At 43.6% G+C, this 27,563-nt stretch overlaps 1 protein-coding gene across 5 annotated transcripts in view; it reads right to left on the reverse strand.

The window, feature by feature from the left end:
- Positions 1-217: 217 nt before the first annotated feature.
- The window catches only part of LOC106577570 (regulator of G-protein signaling 12), a 63,945-nt gene continuing 36,599 nt past the window's right edge, over positions 218-27,563 (reverse strand). For 4 of the 5 annotated variants that reach the window (XM_014155718.3, XM_014155720.3, XM_014155721.3 and 1 more), the window contains exons 5-18: positions 24,152-24,324; positions 23,645-23,737; positions 23,282-23,425; positions 22,470-22,643; positions 21,956-22,109; positions 21,374-21,471; positions 20,768-20,968; positions 18,755-18,828; positions 18,426-18,552; positions 15,366-15,465; positions 14,859-14,929; positions 14,232-14,328; positions 12,929-13,519; positions 218-1,447 (exon numbers count right to left, since the gene is read on the reverse strand). In XM_014155718.3, coding sequence (XP_014011193.1) covers positions 1,125-1,447; positions 12,929-13,519; positions 14,232-14,328; positions 14,859-14,929; positions 15,366-15,465; positions 18,426-18,552; positions 18,755-18,828; positions 20,768-20,968; positions 21,374-21,471; positions 21,956-22,109; positions 22,470-22,643; positions 23,282-23,425; positions 23,645-23,737; positions 24,152-24,324 — 2,420 coding nt within the window. In that variant the 3' untranslated portion in view covers positions 218-1,124. Of the gene's footprint in view, positions 1,448-11,880; positions 13,520-14,231; positions 14,329-14,858; positions 14,930-15,365; positions 15,466-18,425; positions 18,553-18,754; positions 18,829-20,767; positions 20,969-21,373; positions 21,472-21,955; positions 22,110-22,469; positions 22,644-23,281; positions 23,426-23,644; positions 23,738-24,151; positions 24,325-27,563 lie in introns of those variants that run through there. The other variant, XM_045701335.1, reaches the window with a different exon arrangement.

The raw sequence follows: 27,563 nt of genomic DNA on the forward strand, positions 1-27,563 counted from the left end.
GTGAGCTTTCCACTGGGCAGTCACTGGTTCAATCAAGCTGTTTCCACATAATTTCAATGGAATTACGATGAACCAACATGGAATAGACATTGAATTGACGTCTGTGCCTAGTGGGTTAGTTCTACTGTCATACCCCCATCAGTTGCGGTTGTTTAAATACCAGATTGACCCTTTAACAAAATCCTTCAACATGACTAACAACAAAAGCTTCCATTCCGGCATTATAATGGTGGGAATGTTTATTGAGTGGAATTTGAACAACCAAACATCAAGCCAGACCATAATAGATCAAATGTACAGACATGAAGAGGCATCATATTTTGTTCACCATGAAACAGTGTACACTGAGTGTACAAAACATTAAGAACACCTGCAGTTCTTGACACAAACCGGTGAACCTGACACCTACTACCATACCCTGTTCAAAGGCACTTAAATATTCTGTCTTACCCATCCATCCTCTGAATGGTACACATACATAATCCATGTCTCAATTGTCTCAAGGCATAAAAATAATTCTTTAACCTGCATCATCCCCTTCATCTACACTGATTGAAATGTATTGAACAAGTGACATCAATATGAGATCATAGCTTTCACCTGGATTCACCTGGTCAGTCTATGTCATGGAAAGAGCCGGTGTTCATAATGTTTTTTACACTCAATGTGTGACCAGAATAATACAGTAACATGCACTAGAATTGCAAGGAGGTTCTCATGTTCCTACAATGTGTGAATCCTATAATCTACCTGAAAGAGGCTTAATTCTATAGCCCCAGCTTTACAGTACCTACATTATCAGCATCCATCTAAAACAAGGTATCCCCTAATACATTTCCAAACAATAGTTTATTACCAAATTGTTCATTAATCTTAACTGGCAATTATTTTCCTTTTCATCACTTCTTGAAAATGTATACGCGCTAAACAGTACGGCATAGTCAGTAATGATCAATAATACAATATCTATCACCATACAATTATTATACATATACATCAGTTCTGGCATGAAAAAATGACAGATTTTTACAGTAAAAGTCCCTCGTTCATCAAGTAAGTTCCTGTTTGAACAGACTGTGAATCAAACTTGGAAAGTGCTGGTGAGGGTTGCTCAGCCTCAGTGCTCACACAATGGTGGCCTTGTATGTGTCAGTCTTGGAGTCTTTGTTCCCTTCTGATTGATCGTGGGTGTTGAGGGGCACCTGAGAGGTCTTCATTCGACTCTGGCACTGCCGGAGCTCAGCCGCGTACCCTTGGAAACTGACGCTGAGCTCCGAGTCCTCTCCGTGGGTGATGGTGACCTCCCTCACCTTCTCCTCCTCCTCTTCCTCCAGGCACACTCCCTCCACGTCCATCACCTCCTGCAGCGCTGGCTGAGAGCGGAGTGCTCCAAGACACGGCGACCTCTTGTGGGAGCGGTCAAGAGCACATGCTCTTTGTCTTCTCTCTGGGTAGAGGGGAGTGATGGGAGAATCAGACAAGTTTTAACCACAGTGGTAAAACAAGTCAAAAGCCCAGCTACAGTGTATGGAGGAGAGTTACAAATCTACCATAGCCTTGAGGCCTCAAACACAGCATGCATTGGTTAACATGTCAATGATTTACTGATGGGTTACTACAAACACACATGTTATGACTTGTCTACCACCTCCCTGGAAATGTACAAAGCCTTCCAGAGGATTTTATAATCTGTGTTATAATCAATCTAAAGCAGTGACATAGGCCAGTGAAGGCCACCAGTGCTTTGTGTCTTGACCTATGCCCTTTTTTGGTGGCAGAGGACAAAAACAGTGAACAGGGGAGGGGAAGGGTTAAGAAACCCTCTGGAATAGCTTTTTCCATCTCCATTATGATAGAGCTCTGACCCTTGAAATGTAGTATGTACATTGAACTGATTTCAGAGCATTGACCTGTGGGTGACAAATCATCAGGCTCAGAGTATTTGGCTTGATGGCTTCTGGCCCAGGATCAGTTCAGAACATTGCGCCCAATGAGCTAACAAAATGAAACCATCTCAAACATCAAAAGCTCTATGCATGCCATTCAGCTTGTCCACTTGGCTTCAAATGAAGAAACTGAAACAGTTTAACTGATTGGTTATTCGTTAGATCAACTGTGTACTGTACTGTACTACTGTCTACACCAGGGCTCTTCAACCCTGTTCCTGAAGAGCTACCGTCCTGTAGGTTTTCGCTCCAACCCTAATCTAGCGCACCTGATTCTAATAATTAGCTGGTTGATAAGCTGAAACAGTTCAGTTAAAACTGATGTTGGTGGGAAAACCTACAGGAGGGTAGCTCTCCAGGAACATTGTTGGTCTACACTCTAAGAAAAATCTAGAACCTAAAGTGGTTCTTTGGCTGTCCCCATAGGAGAACCCTTTGAAGAACCCTTTTGGTCCCAGGTAGAACCCTTTGGAGGTCCATGTAGAACCCTTTCCACAGAGGGTTCTACATGGAACCAAAATAGTTCTACATGGAACCAAAAACGGTTCTCCTATGGGGACTGTACATAATGAGACATCTGTACATAATGAGACATCACATGATTAGAGGAAAGGGTTGTAGAGTGCGTTGACTCATACAATTCCTCCGCGACACTTCTCTATTATATTGAGGATGTGTGAGTCGAGAGAGGCCAAAGCTAACCCCGAGTGGTAATTCTCCTCGTCCCTCCTGCACTCAGTGACCCCCAGCTTTTCAACAGGAGTTCTAAGTGATTCATACACAGCACTCCAACACACACACCTTCTGACCTCCTCCGTCTCTGATTCACAGTCAAAGCAGTTTTATAAACACAGCCTCCACAGCATTCCCTTGTCACAGCTGAACACACAAACAGAACCTCTTTGCTAAGGGTAGGCCTACTTAACAACTTGATGTGCTCAATATTTTCTCATGAAGCAACAGTAACGATTTACTCTGACTACATTTCCATAACCCATTTATTACACATCTATAAGCATTTCATGAACATGTTATAACAGGTCCAAACAGCATTATTAAAGGTTCATGAAATATATCCTTACCATATTTATAGCGCATTCATGTCATGCTATGCATAGCTCATAATTACGTATCTTAATAGATGCATCATTACAATGACAGTGTTTTAGTGTCATCATTATGGCTGTTATTTAAAGTGTGCTTCTGCCATATCAGTGTTAGTGAATATTCCAAAAGGCCATGCTGATATGAAGCCTGTACTTGAGATTTTGTGTGACTGACCTATACACAATACCCCATAACGTCAAAGTGGAATTATGTTTTTAGACATTTTTACAAATTAATTACAAATAAAAAGCTGAAATGTCTTCAGTCAATAAGTATTGAAACCCTTTGTTATGGCAAGCCTAAATAAGTTCAGGAGTAACAATTTGCTTAATAACAAGTCACATAAGTTGCATCGATGCACTCTGGGTGCAATAATAGTGTTTAACATGATTTTTGAATGACTACCTCATCTCTGTACCCCACGCATTCAGATAATTCTAAGGTCCCTCAGTTGAGCAGTGAATTTCAAACACAGATTCAACCATAAAGATCAAGGTTTTCCAATGCCTCACAAAGAAGGGCACCTATTGGTAGATGGGTATAAATAAAAAAGCAGACATTTAATATTATATATTATATAATATATTAATTACACTTTGGATGGTGTATCAATACACCCAGTCACTACAAAGATTCAGGCGTCCTTCTTACTTAGTTGCCAGAGAGGAAGGAAAGCGCTCAGGGATTTCACCATGAAGCCAATAGTGACTTTTAGACAGTTACAGTTTTTAATGGCTGTGATAGAAAACTGATGATGGATCAACATAATTGTAGTTATTTCACAATAATAACCTAATTGACAGAGTGAAAAAAGGAAGCCTGTACAGAATACAAATATTCCAAAACATGCATCCTGTTTGCAATAAGGCACTAAAAGTAAAACTGCATTTTTTAGGATAAAAATAAACAGAATAGAGCTAAGCAGAGGCAAAATCCTAGAGAAAAACCTGGTTCAGTCTGCTTTCCAACACTGGGAGACAAATTCACCTTTCAGCACAAGGCCAAATATACACTGGAGTTGCTAAGCAAGATGACATTGAATGTTCCTGATTGGCCTAGTTACAGTTTTGACTTAAATCGACATGAAAATCTATGGTAAGACTTGAAAATGTCAGTCTGGCAATGATCAACAACCAACTTCAGTGCTTGAAGTATTTTTAAGGATTGGACCCTTTTTTTTCCAGTTTTCGCCTAAAATTACATACCCAAATCTAACTGCCTGTAGCTCAGGCCCTGAAGCAAGGATATGCATATTCTTGGTACCATTTGAAAGGAAACACTTTGAAATTTGTGGAAATGTTAAAGGAATGTAGGAGAATATAACACATTAGATCTGGTAAAAGATAATACAAAGAAATAAACAACAATCTTTTGTATTTTTTTGTACCGCCATCTTTGAAATGCAAGAGCAAGGTCATAATGTATTATTCCTCCACAATAGTTATATCCACAATACTTATTCCTCCACAATTCTTATAGATCCAAGATGGCGTAGCAGTAAGACGTGTTTGTTTTTGTCCCTTGTAAATATTCATTTTTTTCCCTTGGTTTTTTTTTGTGTACATTTCAATATATTTCAATCTCTTTTCCATTTTTGAATTAATTATAACTTCCTGCAACCCGCCTCACCCAATGTGGTACGGATCTGCTATTTTTTCGACCTTAGAACTGGAACCTCCATCAGCAGCTAGCCAGCTAATTAGCTACTAGCTATTTAGTCATTGTTAGCCACTGCTAGCGGTCTTTACCTTTAGCTCAGACACCAGCTGCTTTAGCCCGGATAATACCTGCCAGTCCGCACAGCGCGATATCAGCCCTGAGCATATCTGACTGCTTTTTTCCACTACATCACCGGATTCCTGCCGCAAGCTCTGGACCATTACACCGGATCATCGCAGCTAGCTAGCTGCTACCGAGTGGCTATTGTGGCTAACGCCCTTGTCCAGAAGCAAGCACCAGTTAGCGTCGAGCTAGCCTCGAGCTAGGCCCATCTCCCGGCTAGCAAACGAAGAACACCAACTACAATACCTCTCTTGCCAATTGGCCTGGAACCTTTATCGACACGGAGCCCCGCCGATCCATAACGACTGGTCTGCTGGACTGCTGACGTAATTCGGCCGATGTGCTCTCAACCGGCCTCTGCGTCGTGGATGTCGGTGAAGCCCCATCTGCTAGCACCGGCCCGCTAGCTTTTCTGAACGCCGTGTCTCCCGCTCGCCTAGCATAGTAACGACTACCGAACGGCTCCCCATCTATTGCTGCTCATTGAACCCTATGATCACACGGCTACACAGCTGATGCCTGCTGGACTGTTCATTAACACGGTACTTAATTTTGTTTCTTGCAGCCCCAGCCTCGAACTCAGGATCCTGTGTTCTGACCCTCTCTGCCCATTCGTCGCCATTTACCCGTTGTTGTTGTCTTAGCTGTTTACCCGTTGTTGTCCTACCCGTTGTTGTCCTACCCGTTGTTGTCTTAGCTCTCCCAATCAACACCTGTGATTGCTTTATGCCTCTCTCTAATGTCAATATGCCTTGTATACTGTTGTTTAGGGTAGCTCTCATTGTTTTATTTTACTGCGGAGCCCCTAGTCCCACTCAACATGCCTCAGATAGCTCCTTTGTCCCACCCCCCACACATGCGGAGACCGCACCTAGCTTAACTGGCGCCTCCAGAGATGCAACCTCTCTCATCGTCACTCAATGCCTAGGTTTACCTCCACTGTACTTGCACCCTACCATACCCTTGTCTGTACATTATGCCCTGAATCTATCCTACCACACCCCGAAATCTGCTCCTTTTATTCTCTGTTCCCAACGCACTAGACGACCAGTTCTTATAGCCTTTAGCCGTACCCTCATCCTACTCCTACTCTGTTCCTCTGGTGATGTAGAGGTTAACCCAGGCCCTGTGTGTCCCCAGGCGCTCTCATTTGTTGACTTGACTGTAACCGTAAAAGCCTTGGGTTCATGCATGTTAACATTAGAAGCCTCCTCTCTAAGTTTGCTTTATTCACTGCTTTAGCACACTCCGCCAACCCTGATGTCCTAGCCATGTCTGAATCCTGGCTAAGGAAGGCCACCAAAAATTCTGAAATTTCCATCCCCAATTACAACATTTTCCATCAAGATAAAACTGCTAAAGGGGGCGGAGTTTCAATCTACTGTAGAGATAGCCTGCAGAGTTCTGTCATACTAGCCAGGTCTATGCCCAAACAGTTCGAGCTTGTACTTTTAAAAATCCATCTCTCCAGAAATAAGTCCATCACTGTTGTCGCTTGTTATAGACCCCCCTCAGCTCCCAGCTGTGCCCTGGACACCATATGTGAATTGATTGCCCCCCATCTATCATCAGAGTTCGTACTGTTAGGTGACCTAAACTGGGATATGCTTAACACCCCGGCTGTCCTACAATCTAAGCTAGATGCCCTCAATCTCACACAAATTATCAAGGAACCTACCAGGTACAACCCCAAATCCGTAAACATGGGCACCCTCATAGATATCATCCTGACCAACTTGCCCTCTAAATACACTTCTGCTGTTTTCAACCAGGATCTCAGCAATCACTGCCTCATTGCCTGCGTCTGTTATGGGTCCGTGGTCAAACGACCACCCCTCATCACTGTCAAACGCTCCATAAAACACTTCTGCGAGCAGGCCTTTCTAATCGACCTGGCCTGGGTATCCTGGAAGGATATTGACCTCATCCCGTCAGTAGAGGATGCCTGGTTGTTCTTTAAAAGTGCTTTCCTCACCGTCTTAAATAAGCATGCCCCTTTAAAAAAATGTTGAACTAAGAACAGATATAGCCCTTGGTTCACTCCAGACTTGACTGCTCTTAACCAGCACAAAAACATCCTGTGGTGTACTGCACTAGCATCAAATAGTCCCCGCGATATGCAACTTTTCAGGGAAGTCAGGAACCAATACACACAGTCAGTTAGGAAAGCAAAGGCTAGCTTTTTCAAACAGAAAGTTGCATCCTGCAGCACTAATTCCAAAAAGTTTTGGGACACTGTAAAGTCCATGGAGAATAAGAGCACCTCCTCCCAGCTGCCCACTGCACTGATGCTAGGAAACACTGTCACCACCGATAAATCTACGATAATCGAGAATTTCAATAAGCATTTCTCTACGGCTGGCCATGCTTGCCACCTGGCTACCCCAACCACGGCAAACAGCTCTGCACCCCCGCAGCAACTGGCCCAAGCCCCCCCCCCCGTCCCCCCCGCTTCTCCTTCACCCAAATCCAGAAGACAGCTTATGTTCTGAAAGAGCGGCAAAATCTGATCCATACAAATCAGCTGGGCTAGACAATCTGGACCCTCTCTTCCTAAAATTATCTGCTGCCATTGTTGCAACCCCTATTACTAGTCTGTTCAACCTCTCTTTCGTATCGTCTGAGATTCCTAAAGATTGGTAAGCAGCCGCGGTCATCCCCCTCTTCAAAGGGGGAGACACTCTAGACCAAAACTGTTACAGACCTATATCCATTCTACCCTGCCTTTCTAAAGTCTTCAAAAGCCAAGTGAACAAACTGATCACCGACCATTTCGAATCCCACTGTACCTTCTCCGCTATGCAATCCGGTTTCCGAGCTGGTCACGGGTGCACCTCAGCCACGCTTAAGGTAACATAACCGCCATCGATAAAAGACAGTACTGTGCAGCCGTCTTCATCGACCAGGCCAAGGCTTTCGACTCTGTCAATCACAGTATTCTTATCGGCAGACTCAACAGCCTTGGTTTCTCTAATGACTGCCTCGCCTGGTTCACTAACAAAATAATGTGCTAATATTGTACAATCAAATCAAATTGTATTTGTCACATGTGCTGAATACAACAGGTCTTACAGTAAAATGCTTACTTACAAGCCCTAACCAACAATGCAGTTTAAAAAAAATACGAATAAGAAATAAAAGTAACAAATAATTAAAGAGAAGCAGTAAAATAACAATAGCGAGGCTATATACAGGGGGTACCGGTACAGAGTCAATGTGCGGGGGCACCGGTAAGGCGAGGTAATTGAGGTAATATGTACATGAAGGTAGACTATGCATAGATAATAACAGGAAGTAGCAGGAGTGTAAAAAGGGGGGGGGGCAATCCAAATAGTCTGAGTAGCATTTGATTAGATGTTCAGGAGTCTTATGGCTTAGGGGAAGAAGCTGTTTAGAAGCCTCTTGGTCCTAGACTATTTTGTGTAGATTGTTGACAAAAATTACAATTAAATGCATTTTAATCCCGCTTTGTAACACAACAAAGAGTGGAAAAAGTCAAGTGGTGTGAATACTTTCCTAAGGCACGATCGAAGTGGTCTAGAATAAACATTCTCTCATTACAGTAGGCCTATTTGAGTTGAGAGGTATAATTTCTGTCTTAGCACTGTTCGTAACATGAGCTTGTGCTGGCTGGCTGGCTGTCGGGTTCTTGTCCGTCAATGGGCCATGGCACCAGACTCGCCTAGACAGACCATTTCTCTCCAGGGCCAGTTTGGAACAGAACCAGCTGCACAGCTCACTAAGGCTAGCTGAGATCAGCCACAAGACCCCTTGGTTTCTGCCAGATGGATGATAAGACTGATTCAGGGTCAGCTGTAGCCAGCTTTCAGGTGTGTCATTTAGACAGATGGAGAAGACAATGAAATATAACGTGAGGCTAAGGGATCATTGAGCCACTAGGTCCCTCAGGCAAGAATTCTGAATCAGTGTAAGCTAATTGTGTTTATTTTCTGGGTATTAGATTTTCATTTTGTTGTTAAGAAGTAGCTGCATTGGGGTGAATACTAAGCCTAACCTTGTGCCTAAGTGGTCGATTGCATTTTAAAGTATAAAAGCTTTTCTAAATTCCAGATATGGGCAAAGATAAATCAGTCCCATTTCTGCAAAAACTTGTGTGAGAGGCCAATGACATCACAAAGCCTAATACTATACAGCTGCACTTGATATGATAAATACAGTGAAAACAGGATATCCCAAACACGGGCAACGAGAAATGGGAGGAAGTCTAATTTTATCTATTTATGTATTGGTTCTTTGCTATGACTAGAAAGTGGAACAGGTTTGGGCTTGTCCTCAATTGCCCTAGTATGGCAGATGACGTTGATGCAATGCATGGTAGTGGAACAACAGTTTAACTATATACTGTTGCCCTCTGGTGGACTAAAGCATTAATTAGAACGCAATTAGCAATACATGATTATCTGACCAGGCGCACAACCATCATTTGATTTTACACAGAAAGCTAAAACAATCATTAAAATAGATAACAGCTGATATCTTTTAGATATTAAAATGGTACATTAATCTCAACACATCACGCTCATAAGGGCATATTGGTTGTTATTTCACATCAGGTGGAGTGACCCTAACAGGTGGAGTGACCCTGTTTTGTTTTCAACATGAGTTTACATTAACGTTGTAGTCAAGGATTGAATTGGGATATCCTATAGGAGCTGACCCAAGAACCACTCATTCTGAGTGCCAGTCTGTTGATGCCATCATGCCAACTCCCTGTCACACTCACTGGCTTGCATACATTTTAGGCTTGACTGACAGCAATGGAGTAGGCAAGAGCACAAACAGATCTGGGACCAGGCTAAGAATGACTAGCTTTTTCATCCTTAACTTAATTAGTTCATTAACCACTAACTCAAGGTGGAGGTGAACTCTGTTCTACTCCTCTAAGTAAACCCCAGGGAACATAGACCATAGGCTGCTGTGTCAGTTTGTCCTCTTTAAGGGTCAAAGGTTTTTAATTACACGACCATGAGAACGTGACAGAAACATGTTTACTTTCAGATGTAGCGAGAGAGAGCGAGAGAGAGAGCAATAGTTTCTCTCTGCAGAAAAACAGTCAACTCATGCAAGATGGACACGTTACCATGGTTCCCAAGGTGGCAGGGACAGGCTGATGCGCTTAGCAACCAGAACAGAAGAGCAGAGAGAAACTCACTGCAAGGCTTATACTAACCTCTCATATCAACTTGGTGTACACATATCACCGCACATACATTTTTACATTTACATTTTAGTCATTTAGCAGACGCTCTTATCCAGAGCAACTTACAGTAGTGAATGCATACATTTTAATTCATTTCATACATTTTTTTTTTCTCCCTGTACTGGCCCCCCGTGGGAATTGAACCCACAACCCTGGCGTTGCAAACTTCATGCTCTACCAACTGAGCCACATATATCTATTGACAGAGATATTGAGAAAAAGTCAGGGCTAGAAACGTTGTGTCCACCCGAGTGATGGCCTCTGTACACTTTGAAGTAATCCTTCCTTGGAGCTGCAGGACTGGGTTGCACTTTGGGGACTATTCCATTGGCTCCATTGCACCTGTCAGGCAGTGGGTGTAGCTGGTGCATGAAGTCAGGCGCAGGAGAGCAGAGATGAGTGAACAAGGCACTTTACTTGAGAAAATAGCACAAAGTAACAAAACCAATGTGCGAACAATAATGGTTGCCATACAACACGGGTGAACACAGCACCCAGAAAAAATCAGCCGGAAACGTACCGACCTTAACAACAAACAAACACACACAAAGACATGGGGGACCAGTAATTGGGAAATGAAAACCAGGTGTGTGGGGAACATAGACAAAACCAATGGAAAATGAAAAGTCGATCGGCGATGGCTAGAAGACCGGCGACGTTGACAGCCGAGCACCGCCCGAACAAGGAGAGGAACCGACTTCGGCGGAAGTGACAGCACCAGACAAGCTCAATCAAGCGCAAGTATCTTAAACAAAACAAATGCTGTTTGAGACAGTACTTAAAATACAGATCTTCAAACAACACAGCTGGATAAGGCTTCCTTTAAAGTTGGGACATCAAAGTGTGTTGTTATTACTCTAATATGGCTTTTGAACACAGGTGAGACAAGACTGCAGTGAAATCACACAGCTAAACTGGTTGTCTTGTGACAACAATAAATAACTGTGGCGGATAATGTTGGTGATTATGATGGATGCCCTGCCCACCACAGTAAACTGTTCATTCTGTTTTGACAGACTTAGCCGCCCACCCAATAGAGATAGTGAATGATATACAGTCGACTCCAGATAAATGCAACAGCTTGGGACTGTTGTGGTAGAGTGCACTCAAACAAATGTGTAATTTAATTGGGAATTGTAAAACTGCACTTATCAGGAGTTAGTTGACTGCATTCACAAACTTATCAGGCTCACCGTGACTATCAATCTGACTTACTACGTAGTGGAGAACTAGAAACTGACCAGTTGGTAAGAGGTATGGACAATGAAATCCATGTGCAGGATTGATACAACTCTTCACTGCTCATAGAGAAAGCATTATGCATTAGCTGAGGTACATTAGTGAAAGCAATAAAAACAAGAGTCTAGTGTTGCAAAATTCCAGTAACATTTCCAAAATTCTCAGGTTTCCCAGAGATTCCTGGAATCAGGAAAGGAATAAGCCGGAAAACTGGGAGTCTTATAACTGGGAGTTCTGGAAAACCTAGGAATTATGGGAAAGTTACAGTCATTTTGCAATCCCTTAGAAAGACAAGACTAAAACAAGAAAGACAAAACAGGCAGAATTACACACAAACGCTACCGAATGACCTCTCACAGACACAACAATCAGAACTACACACAAACAAGTCAGAATTACTCTGACACAGATGCCACAAGCTTCCTAGAAGCACATATACAAAGTAGCTACCATGCAAGCACAGGTCAGGGAGGAGGTGGAAGACAAACTAAATGAAAGAGATGTATGTAGTGTTAGGGGAAGTTGGAGAAGAGGCATGGAGTGGTAACTGAATTTGAGATCACAAACGTGTAAAAAGACAGATGATATGATTCCAGGTCTAACATTTATTAGATCTAATCAAGCACAGATACAGAATTAATTGTCATGATCATCTACAACAGGCATCTACAGAGAGAGAGGATAATTCCAGACAGTGTGACACGCAATTCAACAACGATACCGTTCATTTCAAAAGGACCTCTATCATTACTGTTTTTTCATCAAGGACTCTATAATTATCAACATCTTGTGAAGAAACTAGTTCAGTTTTCCTTCTATGTATTACCAGAAAAAAGTCTGAGCAAAATTGTTGAATTGCATTGCAGTAGAGGATGGGATGGAAGTAAATACAGCTTTTCGATTAAAAAAGTACAGGCAGGTAAGAACAATCATGATCATCTTTTAAAAAAAACATGTTTTATCTTGTCTGTAGCTATGTACTGGGTTTAGGACCTTACTCCAATTATACATTCATAATGCCGGCATTGAGCATTTTATTGACATGAAAGGCTGTGACTCTATTCCAGGTTCTATTTGAATCAATCAATCAATCAAACAAACAATTCACACTTGCATGGTAATTGTAGCTCACTACAGTTGGTTGCTGTCAAATTATAGTATGTCTATTTTCATGTATTGTAATGACAACTGTCACGTTGAGTATTACAGCATTACAGTATGTAGGCATTATGAAACAAGTTTTTATTCACCTGCATCCTCATATAACCTCTGTGGTACAACAATATGAACCTTTCTAAGGTTTACTATCACCTCAAGTCTCAGTTAAGTTGTAAAACCCATCAGTTCAGTGGTGTGTGAATATAAATGTCATTCATTTCAAATATATACATCACTATTTACAATTGAGCTGAACTTACTATTGAAAGTGACCACATAAACAATGCTATCTATGTTCATTAGAAAATATTCAAAGGAGTTAAAATGACTGGGGTACTACTGAGAGAGAATACATTTTCAGTTGTAAATAAAGTGCATTGAAGTCAGTATAAAAGGACTCTCTGTCTCTCACACACACACACAAACACGCACACACACACCAACACACTTATGCATAGTCACACTGTGGAAATACCTGAGCTTGACTGGCCATTCCCACCACCATCATGGAAGGAGTGAGCGCAGGGCGAAGGAGGGATGAAGTTGCCCTCGGGCAGGCTGCCCTCATGGGACAGCAGCGCAGGGGCCAACAAGGTGCTGTTGGGGCTGGTGATGTCTCCCTCGCCCACCAGGGTCAGGTCAGCGTGGGTGTCTTCCTCCAGCATCCTGAGGGCCGGGCCTCTAGACTCCGAGGGGCGAGGGATGGGTGAGAGGGTGGCGCTGAAGGGGGGGACGGGGCGGCGGGGTGGGGGCAGTAGCGCCCGGCGTCCCGCAGCAGACTGGGAGTGTCCATTGGTGCTGCTGAGGGAGGAGTCCAGGCTCTCAGAGCGCAGGCTGGCGTTGAGGGGGCCGCGGGCGGGGGCACCGCCAACCCCGTTCTCCCTGCCAGGCCCCTGGCCTTGTTTGACGGAGGTGGGGGTGGAGCAGGCCTTGTCTAGGGAGGCAGTGGAGGGGGAGCCGGAGGTTAACCGCAGGAAGTCAGGTAACTCCAGGTCCTCTTTGTTCAGGAGGCCTCTCTGGTCATTTCTCCGGTTGCTCTGCGCCCGGCTCAGGAGCTCAAAGAATTCTAAAGAGAGAGAAAGCAGTAGAGTTACTTCATATTCCTAAAACTAGGGTTGTAACCATGGGGCGGAGCACAATTGGCCCAGCGTCGTCCGGGTTAGGGGAGGGTTTGGCCGGCAGGGATGTCCTTGTCCCATCGCGCACTAGCGACTCCTGTGGCGGGCCAGGTGCAGTGCACGCTGACATGGTCGTCAGGTGTACGTGTTTCCTCCGACACATTGGTGCGGCTGGCTTCCGGGTTAAGTGGGCATTGTGTCAAGAAGCAGTGCAGCTTGGTTGGGTTGTGTTTCGGAGGATGCACGGCTCTCGACCTTCGCCTCTCCCAAGTCCGTACGGGAGTTGCAGCGATGAGACAAGACTGTAATTACCAATTGGACACCACGAAATTGGGGAGAAAAAAGGGGTATAAAAAAAAGAAGGGAAAAAGAAATATATATAATAATATGGTTGCAAAATTCCGGTAACTTTCCCAAAAAATGTTTTCCAGAAAGGAAAGTTACCATCATTTTGCAACCCTATCTAAAACCCTCCCAAAGAACAAGAAAATAGGTTAAATAAAAAGGGGATTAGATCATTTAACGTGCACAGTACACAGTCCCAAGCTGCACTGACAGATAACCATGAAGGTTGAAGGCTTCTTTTACAGCTGGTGTTAGTGACGCGGCGAAGCAAAGCTCAGAGAAGCAACAGAACGTTAGAAAGAGAGGGGGATTTACCTTCAGCTTCATCTATATTAATCTTTTTCGGCTTTCTCTTTTCCGCAGGGAGCGACGGATCTGGTCCGCTTGCCTTTCCTGACGACCTGTCATCTCCCTGCAGACGCAACAATAACAACGCACTCCATTAAGGGGGTGAGGGAGGAGGTTGTGCATGCCCTGTACTAACACCACTACAACACATCCTGGGCAGATTGACTTAAGTGTTCGCACCTGTGCCCCTGTTATTAACTATAGGAAACACAAAAAACAACCATAAAACACGAGCGTGTGGTTTCTTTGATGCTTGTTGTTTCTTTTTACGCTTCTTTTATGCTTAGTAAATCAGATGAATGTAATATCCCTAGGAGACAAGGTCGGATCGCAACTACAAAGGTGACCTGGAGGCTGAACTATAAAGTGGGAGGTCAGCCAGTGTTCAAGTCAGCTACAGCCAGCATTTAAGGAAGAAACAACATGACAAAGAGCAAAGAACAAAGTAGAGTAGAGCACTTGAGCAATTATTATGTGACATTAAATTGTTAAGAAGCAGCATAGCAGGGGAGTTACAGCACATTTAGAAATTCAAGGATACTTGAGAAAGTGAAAACCGGGATAAAAGGAGGAGGATGATGGTGGTCTCCTTACTGTTGCAGAAAGACTCTTGGTGGTCAATGATGGCGGATGTGCTTTCAAGGAGCCTGACTTGGACTTAGAGTCTATAGAGAGAAAAAAACAACAGTGAGGTAAATAGGAGCCAATGAATCATCCCACATGTCCTCCATCACTCTGATATCTTTGTTTATCACTGGAAGTCAGTGGGGACAAAACAGGACATTGATTACAAGAGCTGTTTGAATTCCTGGAAAGGATGAAGTGCCAGTCCAACATTGGAGGAATTGGATTGGATCTCTCAAGCCACTATCTTGGTGGCTGCTTGGGGGTTTGAGTGTTTGTGCTGTATAGCCAACTAATGTTTGTTTGTTCGTCATGCCAAATCAATGACCATAGGACTTGGCAAGACAAACAGATCTGGGATCAGGCTAGGTCACTGTAGGCGTTATCTCTGAGATGGAATGTTGGCTTACTTCATTATCTGTTTCTCATCTGTGTTGCAGGGCATGTTTTGGTGTTCGGTGTGATGGACTGTCTTACCTTTCCCTGAGGCAACAGGGTCTGCTCTCTCCAATACCACACGCAGGCCGTCCAGACTGGATATGGGCGCCCCCAGGTCTAGGGGCTCCGTTTCTCCACTCTGTCAAAACATAACACAAAGTTTTAGCAGTCGTCATGCTCATAGGGTGCACATGGCCCCTCAGATTTGTCCTGTTTATATACACTATATATACAAAAGTATGTGGACACCCGTTCAAATTAGTAGATTCGGCTATTTCAGCCACACCCATTGCTGACAGGTGTATAAAATAGAGCACACTGCCATGCAATCTCCATAGACAAACATTGGCAGTAGCATGGCCTTACTAAAGAGCTCAGTGACTTTCAACGAGGCACCGTCATAGGGCGCCACCTTTCCAACAAGTCAGTTCGTCAAATTTATGCCCTGCTAGAGCTGCCCTGGTCAATTGTAAAGGCTGTTATTGGGAAGGAGCGACAACGGCTCAGCTGCGAAGCGGTGGCCACAGAACTGGACAGTCGAGTGCTGAACTGCGTAGCGAGTAAAAATCGTCTGTCCTCTATTGCAACACTCACTACCGAGTTCCAAACTGCCTCTGGAAGCAACGTCAGCACAATAACTGATCGTCAGGAGCTTCATGAAATGGGTTTCCATGGCCGACCAGCAGCAAACAATCCTAAGATCATCATGCGCAATGCCAAGCGTCAGCTGAAGTGGTGTAAAGCTTGCCGCCATTGGACTCTGGAGCAGTGGAAACGTGTTCTCTGAAGTGATGAATCACGCTTCACCATCTGGCAGTCCAACGGACTTATCTGGGTTTGGCGGATGCCAAGAGAATGCTACCTGCCCCAATGCATATTGCCAACTTTAAAGTTGGAATAATAGTATGGGGCTGTTTTTCATGGTTTGGGCTGGTTTGGGCTAGGCCCCTTAGTTCCAGTGAAGGGAAATCTTGACTCTACAGCATACAATGACATTCTAGACGATTCTGTGCTTTCAACTTTGTGGCAACAGTTTGTGGAAGGCCCTTTCCTGTTTCAGCATGACAATGCCCCCATAACACAAAGTGAGGTCCATACAGAAATGGTTTGTCGAAATTGGTGTGGAAGAACTTGACAGGCTTGCACAGAGCCCTGACCTCAACCTTGTCGAACACCTTTGGGATAAATTGGAACGGCCACTGTGAGCCAGGCCTAATCCCCCAACATCAGTGCCCAACCTCACTAATGCTCTTGTGGCTAAATAGAAGCAAGTCCCGGCAGCAATGTTCCAACATCTAGTGGAAAGTCTTCCCAGAAGAGTGGAGGCTGTTATAACAGCAAAAGGGGGACCAACTCCATATTAATGCCAATGAAATTAAATATCTACATACGTTTAGTCATATAGTGTATATTTTTATTGTTTTTTTCTCTGTAATACTACTAGCCACTTTGCAAATTTATGGAGTTGACTTTAGGTTCACAATCTCCCAACCTCATAACTAGCTACCAAGAAGCCATTTCAGGCTATGAATCAAGTTAGAGTATCTAGCTTGTCTATCTTAGCTGGCATGCCTGCTGGCAAGGTTGGTAGACTTTAGAAAAGCAAGCAATAACTAAATGTACTCACATTCCTTTCTATCTTTTACCCAGATTTGAGCAGAGAAGCATATTTTGTTTCTTTAAAAAAACAACCACCAGTCAGGATGATAGAGACAGCTGAAGAGGTATGCTTAGCTATGCAGAAAAATCTAGATATTTTTGACATAGCATTAAGCATAATGATTATGGCTCTAGATTGCAGGAAAAAGCTGCCCACATCCGGACTACCCCCCAGCCATCCTCACATACTAGGTGCACGACGTTCCTGTGTTTTAGCATGTTACTTTGCAAGCATTTTAGCCTATTAGCATGTTTCCATCGATTTCTTCACATGACCATGATGCCATATTGACATGTCAGACAGACAAGTTGCTACTTCAGCGTATCGTCACAACTTCTGTGTACTATCATTAACCATGTAAGATATGGATGCCTTCACTCCATTTAGAATGTGGCTTTCAGCTTACTGTGTAATCAGTAGCAAATTTAGGTATAGGCGACATGGGCAGCCGCCTGGGACGGCACGGGGCGTCCACACAATGTTTTTTGGAATGGTGATATTTGCGCGATCGATTTTCTATCGCTCATTTGCACGTCTCGTTAATGATATCATGTCACCGTGTGGGACTGTGGGTCAATTAACCTTGTCGGAGTGGGCACCCTGATTCTAGTTTGTGAGCTAGGCAGGCTACTGCCTGGGAAGGTCTCCCACTCAGAAGTATGAAATGGGGAGTGGGGCGGGGGTAGGCTGACCTCAGGTCTCCCCACTGGAGCCCGAGGTAGGGGCAGCGGGGGAATCTATCAAATAGCGCACCTCTAACTTTGTACAGTACTAATGCAATTAGTAAAATCAGTCACACTACCGAAATGCTACCAAATAGACCACAATTCATTGATAATACTGTGAATATTTAGTTTCAGACATATTGTTGCATTTGTTTCTGGTTTGTTTCTATGTGTCTTTGTTACTTCTTTTTGATATTTATGAGTCTTATTTTTGTATATATTTGTAGTTTTAAATGTTCTGATTATTTGTGTATTTCCACATGTCTGAACAAAAATTACAGTTAGTGCAGAATGGTGTTGGGGTTTTTTTGGCGGGGGGGGGGGGGTCGACCAGGGAGCCATACAAGCTAGAACCGCCACTGTGTGTAATAGTAGGGTAATGCTTGGAAAACCACCACAGGACCAAAATAAACCAACTAACTGGCAAGGGTTTGGAAGAGAAGGGAGTATTTCTACTCCCCTTCACCCTGCATGTTTTAGGAGTGTCGTCATTCATAATTGTAGCCCTCTCTCTTTGTATCTTCAGAGGCCGGTTGAGTCAGAATGAGCCAACTACCCAGCAACATTTGAAGAGGATGCGGTTCCTCCCCTCTTCCAAGCCAATGAGACTCCACCCAGTGACATTGTCATCTTTTACATGCTCTACAGAAGATTGGTTGGATACACAGCTGCAAACAGAAAATATTGAGGCAACCCAGCCAGTCACCAACATACTATTTTGGCCACCAGATCCTTGAGGTGGAGGCCGTATTTCGCCACGACGGGACGCAGGACTTCGGTGACGGGTTTGGTGGGTTTGGCCTTCAAGCCCACGGAGCGATTAATGGGTACCAGGTCCAACCTAAAAATAGAGGGAAAATAAATATGCAGATACTTTCTGTAACACGATCATATGATTTTCTTCAGATTCTACTGGGAAGAATGCAGGTGCAAAGAGTTATTTTAAAGTTCACATTGTTGAATAAAAAGGGGGGAATGAGAGAGAGAAATAGAGAGAGATATGGAGACATAAAGATATAGGGAGGTAGAGATGCGTATTTTACCTGAATAGGGTGCGCTTTTCCATTCTGAGGTCCCGTGCGCTGAGGGTCATGCAGTCTTGGTCCAGCACCAAAGGCTAAAAAGAATTAAAAACAACATGAAAACCTACTTACAAAGACATGAAGCGATGCCTTACTGGAACTAACCACTTAATACATCAATGAATCTGCATTATTTCACTCTAAATCAGCCTTTCTTAAAGTATGGGTCGCGATCCAGCTGTTAATGGTGGGTTGCGACGTGTCAGAGTAAATGTATAATTATTTCATTAATTAATGGAATTGATTTGGCCAAGTACATCTGCGCTCTCTGTTCAGTGCGCTCTCTGCTTAACAGCGGTCTCTGCTCAGTTTGCCAGCTGCGCAAGTTTACCGGTTTACTGGATCTTTTTCTGCAGTTTCTGCAGTTTTTTGACGATCACTCAGTGACCCACACGCTGCAGCGCTGTCATTCAAGTCACTGACTTGTTATTCCCACTCGCCATCACTCCATTCTGTCATGAAATGGACACATGCTAGCCACAAGTTCTGACTGAGCTCAATCGTCATGAAACGAAAATACAGCGATGAGTTTCTCTCTCTTTCATACAAACTTATAACAAGGAGTCCCCACAATGTGTTTTGTGTGTGCAAGTGCGTAGTAATGAGTCTCTCATAACAAACAAATTAATAAAACGACACGTCCTGACCAAACATCCAGGCACAACATGACGGTAAACCCAGGGAGTTCTTTCAGAAATGGGCAGAATGCTTCAGGAAACAGTGCTTCAACGTGGAAGAGTAAGTCAACTAGCAAGGCATTGTTGTCATTTTATAACAGGTGATGATAAGCAGAAATGAGGGAGTACTAACTAACTCTCATAGTAGTAGATGTGAGTTTCTCTTTCAAACAATCCCCTTGCCTTGTAACGTTACACAGCTAATAGCTAACATTTGCCAAAGCAAGCTAACTAGCTACTGATTGTGCGACCCTAAGAAACAGTACAGATGAAGATGAAAAATTATCAGGTCTACTGTACATTTTACTGTAGAAATGATTGTTGAAAACTAGTCTAGGCTGGAACTGTTGCTGTTAAAATACAATAATAATTTGTATTCTTAACTGGAATAAACTGATTGAAGCAAGATGCCTTTTGAGGCAAACACACATTTCTGGGTTGTTCATCTACAGTAGGAAGCGGTCAACTGAATGACTGAGAGAGAGAGCAGTAGATGTTCTGGTCCAGTTTGGCACCACATACCTATGCGAGTCAGGTTTCTCAACTCTGACATACTTAAAAAAAACAAGTACAGAAACAGTTTCAAGGCTGAGCATGACCTCAGTGTTGTACTGTCAAAAACAGAGCCCAGAATAGACATGCTTGTTGAAAACTTCCACCAGCCACACACCTCTCATTAGGACTGTGTGTATGTGTGTGTTTTCTGGTCTACATCTGTGTGACGTGATCAATCAGTTTATTCCAGTTCAGAATAAAAAATATGTATTGTATTTTAACAGCAACAGTTCCAACATAGACTTTCTTTCAACAATAATTTCTACAGTAAGATGTACAGTAGGCCTGATCATTTTTCATCTGTACTGTTACTTAGGGTTGCACTATCAAAAAGCCTGTGTGTGTGTTCTGTTATTCATCTGTGTGATGTGATCAATCAGTTTATTCCAGTTCAGAATATAAATGATTTATTGTATTTTAACAGCAACAGTTCCAACCTAGACAGATATGTAAGAGTGTTTTTAATGGGGGAATATTAACATGAATATATATTGACATGGATATTTAATTTCATTATTTGTTTTTGTCTATATTGCATTTGTTTTAGGCATAAGGGCAATGAAATGTACCGATATTTATGTATAGTTGCATATTTTCCTAAGCTTGGGTCCCAGGAAAAACACAGAATTTCTCATTTGGGTCCCAGGCTGAAAAAGTTTCAGAAGCCCTGCTCTACATCCACATTGAGATGCACAGTTGGGAAACACTAACTGTGCTGGGAACCATGGTGAGTTTGACCCACCTTCTCTCCTCCCACCAGGAAGAGGTCTACGGCAGCCATGTTGATGCGGAGGCTCTGACAGAGGTCCCGGAGAACCTCCCTAATGGTGGCCCCCGGCCGCAGAGTCACAGAGGAACACGAGCCGTCCGGCAGGGTCATGCTGCAGATCTTGGAGCACTCCCTTACTCTCTCCCACACCGGCACCGAGTGACGATTGTCCCCCTGCACGGGAATACCATGACAAACCATAGTCGGAGATGATAGAACTCAACGGAAGCAAGAGAAAATACCAAGAGATAAAACTGCAACCACAACAGTGTCTCTATGTTTTGTATGTAGTGTTGGATGTTCGCCCTGCCTGCAAACCAAATTTCCCTGTGGAATAATAAAAACAAAATTGAATGTCTGAACCTTGAAATGAATCCCCTTCAACTCATGTAGCATACAGTATAACACCTGTAACCATCCAGACAACGGTATACCCAAATCCCTTGTCAAGCAGAATTTCTGCAAACATGCCACAAAACTAACAGAGTCAGGATCTGTTTAACAGATGCTTCTACTACAGAACTATCTTGGTTCCGTGTTGCCATGGTGACCTGGCCTGGCCTTGCAGCAGGATCTTACCTCGGTCTTGCCCGTTGAACAGGAAGTGGCCAGCTCCAGACTAGCACCCGAGGACAAGGAACCCTGTGATTCTCTCCGACCGTTGCTGCCCCAGGAATCTACCCAACAGAGGAAGGACAGGGAGGGCACAGTTAGGATACAACTCATTCCACAAATAATATCCATGCATCATCACACACACATAAAACTCACTGACTTCTAAACTTGAAATATTGTTCATCATCAGGTATCATATGGAAGGGCCACAGGAGGAATGTATATGTTTGCGGTCACTGACAAGGGTGCAGAGCTTTAGATAAGTGAGGAATGGGAGCTGAGGTCAGGTCAGGTCACATTAAGGGAGAAGGAACAGTTTATTACCAACATCACTTAACTTCCTGCCTATCAATAATAAATGTAAAGCACACAATGCAGTGCTGTGTATTGCCCGACCAAAGAACTACCACCATAATGCATGACAGAAAGCTTTATGTCAATATTGAAATCCTACACAAGAGGTTCCCTCACAGGGGGAAAAGGTATTTGAATTGAATACATAGGATTAACTCCTTGTGACTTATTCTATGACTGAGAGTTGCTCACCAATGTTCATTTCTCCAATGTCCTTTTTCTTGGGTCCCTTCCCGAAGCTCCGGTTCCGGGACCAAGAGAAGAAGATGCCCCGTTTCTTATGCTCATCGTGCTCGTCTCCGGGGTCCTCGTTCAGTGACCTCCCTGACTTCTGATTCCTGGCCTCCTATTGTACAACAAAACAACCAGTTCAAACAACCTGTGTAACACCTGGGTCGATACATTAGTGCATACCGTAGAAAACCGTTTGCCCTGGAAAATATCTAGCAGCGGAAAACGTTTTCCAATGGAAAAAGAGTTTCTTATTGGACAAGTTCAGGTAGTGCCTCCCTGTTTTGGTCCGTTTTCTTCCGTTTGATACCTTGTGAATACGACCCTGATGTTTTGAAGACTAACAAACACCTATACTGGCTACAACACAAAATGTGCATCTCACAGGCGAGTTACACAATCACCTAAGGTGGTTACTAAGACAATAGCAGATACCCTTTTGGCTGTTATGGTTACTATGGTACAAGGTGGGTACCTTATTCGGTGTGGAGTGGCCGGAGCTGGCACTGTGCTTGGAGGGAGCGGGGCTACAGGGGATCTGGTAAGGGTCGGGTAATGGTCGTCCCTCCACCTCAGCCAGCATGCACTCCTGGTACAGGCCAGACTTGAGGAACCTGGAGTAGCTGTCAAACTTCATCAGGTTGAAGATCTACAGAAAAAATAGGGAGAGAAAATGATCTTCTCTTGTGAAGGGTCACAAATGGTTATGACAGGTGTTATGACATATGTCATAACAGCTATGATTCGATCACGTTTGTAACATTGTACAGACCTAAAACAACATTGTAAAGGCCTGAGAGTGTGTGTGTGGGGGGTGTGTGTATGCTAGTTTGTGTTTGGCCCTGAAGCACAATAGCCCTTTTGGAAACAGGCAGATGGTTGAAAAAAACGACACTGAGCATAAAACCTTTTGTACTGGAGTAAAACAGTAAAAGAACATTCACACATAGCACTGAATCATAACAATGTTCTAGCAGCGCAGCCCTGCAGTTGACACTGTGCTGCACCTAGCTGTGTGTGTGTGTGTGTGTGTGTGTGTGTGTGTGTGTGTGTGTGTGTGTGTGTGTGTGTGTGTGTGTGTGTGTGTGTGTGTGTGTGTGTGTGTGTGTGTGTGTGTGTGTGTGTGTGTGTGGTTTTACTATCTTTGTGGGGACCGTAAAACAAGGAAAATTCAGACAAGTGGGAACATTTTGCTGGTCCACTCAAAGAAAAGGGCTATTTTAGGCTTGGGTTAGGGGTTAAGGTTAGGGTATAACATAACATATAGTAGGCAGTTGGTCCTCTCACCTGTAACTGCTGAGCCTTGAACATGTTTGGACATGGGGAGGTGAGGACATCATCGGCCAGTTGGGCCTGACTGTCGATGTTGACCGGTGTGGTGGCCTTACTGGACAGGAAGCTGTTGTAGATCTCCCCCGCCCTCTGGGATAGCTGGGGAGGAGAGGAAGAGGTTTTATAAACACACACAACCATGATATAACCCAATGAAATAAAGGGGAATGGTTTTTAACATTAAGCCATGATCAACCCTCACAATGGAGGGCTTTTTCTATCCAGTCCACGACATCTAAAACCTATATGGACTTCTGAACTGGACTAGATAGGAGAGTATAGTTTGGTCTTGGTGTTGAGTAAGGGGAATAAGCTTACCTGCTTTTTGTCCGTTGCAGGTACCTGACTGAAGTATTCACAGGCCTGCCAGAACAAGATATTCTCCTCACTGAATTCCTTTTTGAGGAATTCCTGCGGAGACACAAGCCACAGCTTTATCACACCTGCAATAAGCCTGGTAAATGTTCTGGTTGTGTTGACTGGCTATATAGTTAACTATTGCTTCTATTCCACAGAATGTAATGTTTTCATGTCTAATTAGCTTCGTATTGATTTAATCCAACAGAATAGAGAATGAGAGAGTTAACTGTAACATTTCATAACATGCAAACTAAAACTCAATTTCCCAGTTGTTGATTAGCTGTAAAGCGTACTCCTAATTCTATCCCACAGAACACGTTTGGACGTCTGAGGTAGACGAGTATTGATTTCATCTAACGAATTGAGAATGAGAGAGATAATTAACTGTTAATTTCATTGAATTTCAGATCATATAACTAAACTAAAACTCCCAGTGAACTAAAATGTGTTCTTTACTGTACGTACTGAGAAGTAGCAGACGCCAATGGGGTCCTGGAGCAGGCGCTCGAAGCAGGCGGCCCAGCTGGCCACCCGGCGCTCTGACAGCCTCTTGTGGCTGCTGGCGCCGGGCAGACTGCTGTTGCTGTTCAGACTGCTCTGGCTGCAGCAGCCCTGGAGCTGCACACCACCACCATAGTCTGAGAGAGAAATGGGGTAGAAAAAGTGGTTAGGTTGTGTACCAAACACACTAAAAGAGGCAATAATAAATCCTCTCCTGAAAAAGCGAAACCTTGACCCGGAACATTTAAAAAACTAAATTGGCCTATATCAAATTTCCCATTCCTCTCTTTTAAAAAAAAAAAGCTGTTGCTCGGCAACTTACTGCCTTGCTGAAGACGAATAATGTATACAAAAAACTCTAGTCTGGTTTTAGAGCCCATCATAGTACTGAGACCAAACTCGTAAAGGTGGTAAATGTAAGTTTCGGTATTCCTCAAGGTTCTGTTTTAGGACCACTATTGTTTTCACTATATATGCTACCTCTTGGTCATTCGGAAACACAATGTAAACTTCTATGCAGATGGCACACAGCTAGCTGTACATTTTAATGAAACACGGTGAAGCCCCAAAATAGCCTATCCTGGAAGCCTGTTTCCAGGAAGTGGATAGCGGTAAATGTGTTGCTATTAAACACGGACAAAACAGAGATGCTAGTTCTAGGTCCCAAGAAACAAAGAGATCTGCTGCTTTTGTCACTTCAAGATTAGACTACTGCAATGCTCTACTCTCCGGCTATCTGGATATAGCACTAAATAAACTTCAGCTAGTGCTAAATACGGCTGCTAGAATCTTGTCTAGAAGCAGAAAATTCAATCATATTACTACAGTGCTAGCCTCTGGCTTCCTGATTTCAACCTACAAAGTATTACATGGACTTGCTACTGCCTATGTCTCTGATTTGGTCCTGCCGTACATACTTACACGTACGCTACGGTCACAAGACGTAGGCCTCCTTATTGTTCCTAGAATATCTAAGCAAACAGCTGGAGGAAGGGCCTTCTCCTATAGAGCTCAATTTTTATGGAATGGTCTGTCAATCCATTTGAGTGATGCAATCTTTAGGTCTTTACTGCTAAGGTGAACGGCAAGGCACTGGAGTGACGAAACACCCTTGCTGTCTCTGCCTGGCCGGCTCCTCTCTCTCTCGCCACTGAGATTCTCTGCCTCTGATTCTATTACAGGGGCTGAGTCATTGGCTTGCTAGTGCTCTCCCATGCCGTCCCTAGGAGGGGTGCGTCACGTCTTGGCAAAGTGGGTGGGGTTATATCCTGCCTGGTTGGCTCTCTCTGGGGATTCCCCCCCCCCCCCCCCCCCTATGCTGCAATAGTCTATGTGCGGGAGGGCTATGGTCAGTTTGTCCTATCTGGTATAATTCTCCTGTCTTATCTGGTGTTCTGTGTGATCTTTAGTATACTCCCTGTAATTCTCCCATCTCTCTCCTTCCCCTCCTGGAGGACCTGAGACCTAGGACCTGCCTGACGACTCTTGGCTGTCCCCATCCCCAGTCCACCTGGTTGTGCTGCTGATCCAGTTTCTGCTGTTCAGCCTGCGGCTATGGAACCCTGACCTGTTCAATGGAACTGTGTGACACTTGGGACTGGCCACCCCTCTGAACCTGGTTCCTCTCTAGGTTTCTTCCTAGGATCCTGCCTTTCTATGGAGTTATTCCTAGCCACCACACTTCTACATCTGCATTGCTTGCTGTTTGGGGTTTTAGGCTGGGTTTCTGTATAAGCACTTTGTGACATCTACTGATCTAAAAGAGCTTCATAAATACATTTGATTGATTGATTGATTGATTGATTGGTTAGGGGAAAAGGGGTTAGTGACAGTGACTGCTCTGACAACAACAGCCCTTATAGTGCTGCAACCCACCACCATTATATTGCACCCTGCCACCATCTTCTACAGCAGAGAGAGGTAATTCAGGGACACACACGGGGGGACATGATCACTATACTCTAAAAGATGGGAGACAAGGCTATTACTCTAGATTTTTACAAACACCCAAAAGAAGGGAATAGCTTCGGAGCTGTGGAATCTAGACAACTAGGCCGATTTAAACAAGTACTTCTAAGGACTCACAGTTAGTACTTGCTATCATGTCACCAGATGGCAATTTCATGGCTGTAAATCCCACCAATCAGAGAAAGCACAATAGCAAAAACACAAATGGAAGACAGCAGGGTATGTTACCAAAATGCCCTTGAATGGTCAATGTCAGACAAGACAAGTGTTCACGATCTGCCAAGGCTAACAAAATTGAGGAATTTGAATAGCCTCTGTTGGGAGTTTTATGAAAACACTACACTGAGAATAATCTATGATTAATCCATAGCCTCCAGCACCAAGGTATCTAATCAATGATAAGCATGCAGAAGCACAGGAGGAATTTCAAACAGATGTAGTTTCAATTGAGGTTTATCAAGCAAAGTTTCTTAATGCTATTGCAAATATTACATGACACCTCGGACACCAAATCATGACTGTTCGTGACTGACTACTTTACAATGCTGTGAGTAATGCCACAGCATGCAGTCTAACTATAGCATCTCATGCCTTTGTTAGCCAATTCACCCAGCTGAATCAGCACATGTGCCAATAGAGTTTTAAAGGCATAAAACAAGCTGATTTCACAGACCATTACATCTCCCATTCAAAGACGCAAGAGTCATATTACATTTTCTATCGCGACAATCAATTTGTTCCAGACATTTGTTTATATTTTTATTTCAACTCTGCCAATTGACCTTGGTGACATTATATTTGGTTTCGAGTTGACAAGATATTTGGTTTGGAGTTAGCTGTATTAGATTCGGATGTTGGGAATATTGTGTTTGCCAGCAGAGAGAAAATATGGGGCCTGTGTTGCTTTGTTAATGAGATGGTTTTCAGGGTAAATAGCATAGGGTGTCTGAACCAAAACCTCATTAAATGCGGTAAGCAGCGGCAACGCCGAAGCTCCATTAACCGTGGCCTTCAGCAAACATGATTAAATGTCTGTGAAATGGGGAACAGACAGCAAACACCAAAGCCCAAACCCTAAAACCCCTGCACAAGCGCCTTTTGTTAAAGTCGGAAATAAATAGGTTGACATCATATTCTGTGTGCCTGTTTTATTCAATAACTTCCGAATTGCGTGTGGTGGAAAGTGTAATAAAAAAGAAACTGGAAACCGAGAAAGTCGCATTCAAAACAAATGCACACAAAAGTGACCATAATTGTTCTACAAAAGGGTCTACACTCTTAGAAAAAAAGGTGCTATCTAGAACAAAAAATGGGTTCTTTGGCTGTCCCCATAGGATAACCACTCTTAGTTCCAGGTAGAACCCTTTTGGTCACAGGTAGAACCCTTTTGGGTTCCATGTAGAACCCT

The sequence above is a fragment of the Salmo salar genome, chromosome 18 (assembly GCF_965601325.2).
Source record: "Salmo salar chromosome 18, fSalSal1, whole genome shotgun sequence".
NCBI lineage: Eukaryota > Metazoa > Chordata > Actinopteri > Salmoniformes > Salmonidae > Salmo > Salmo salar.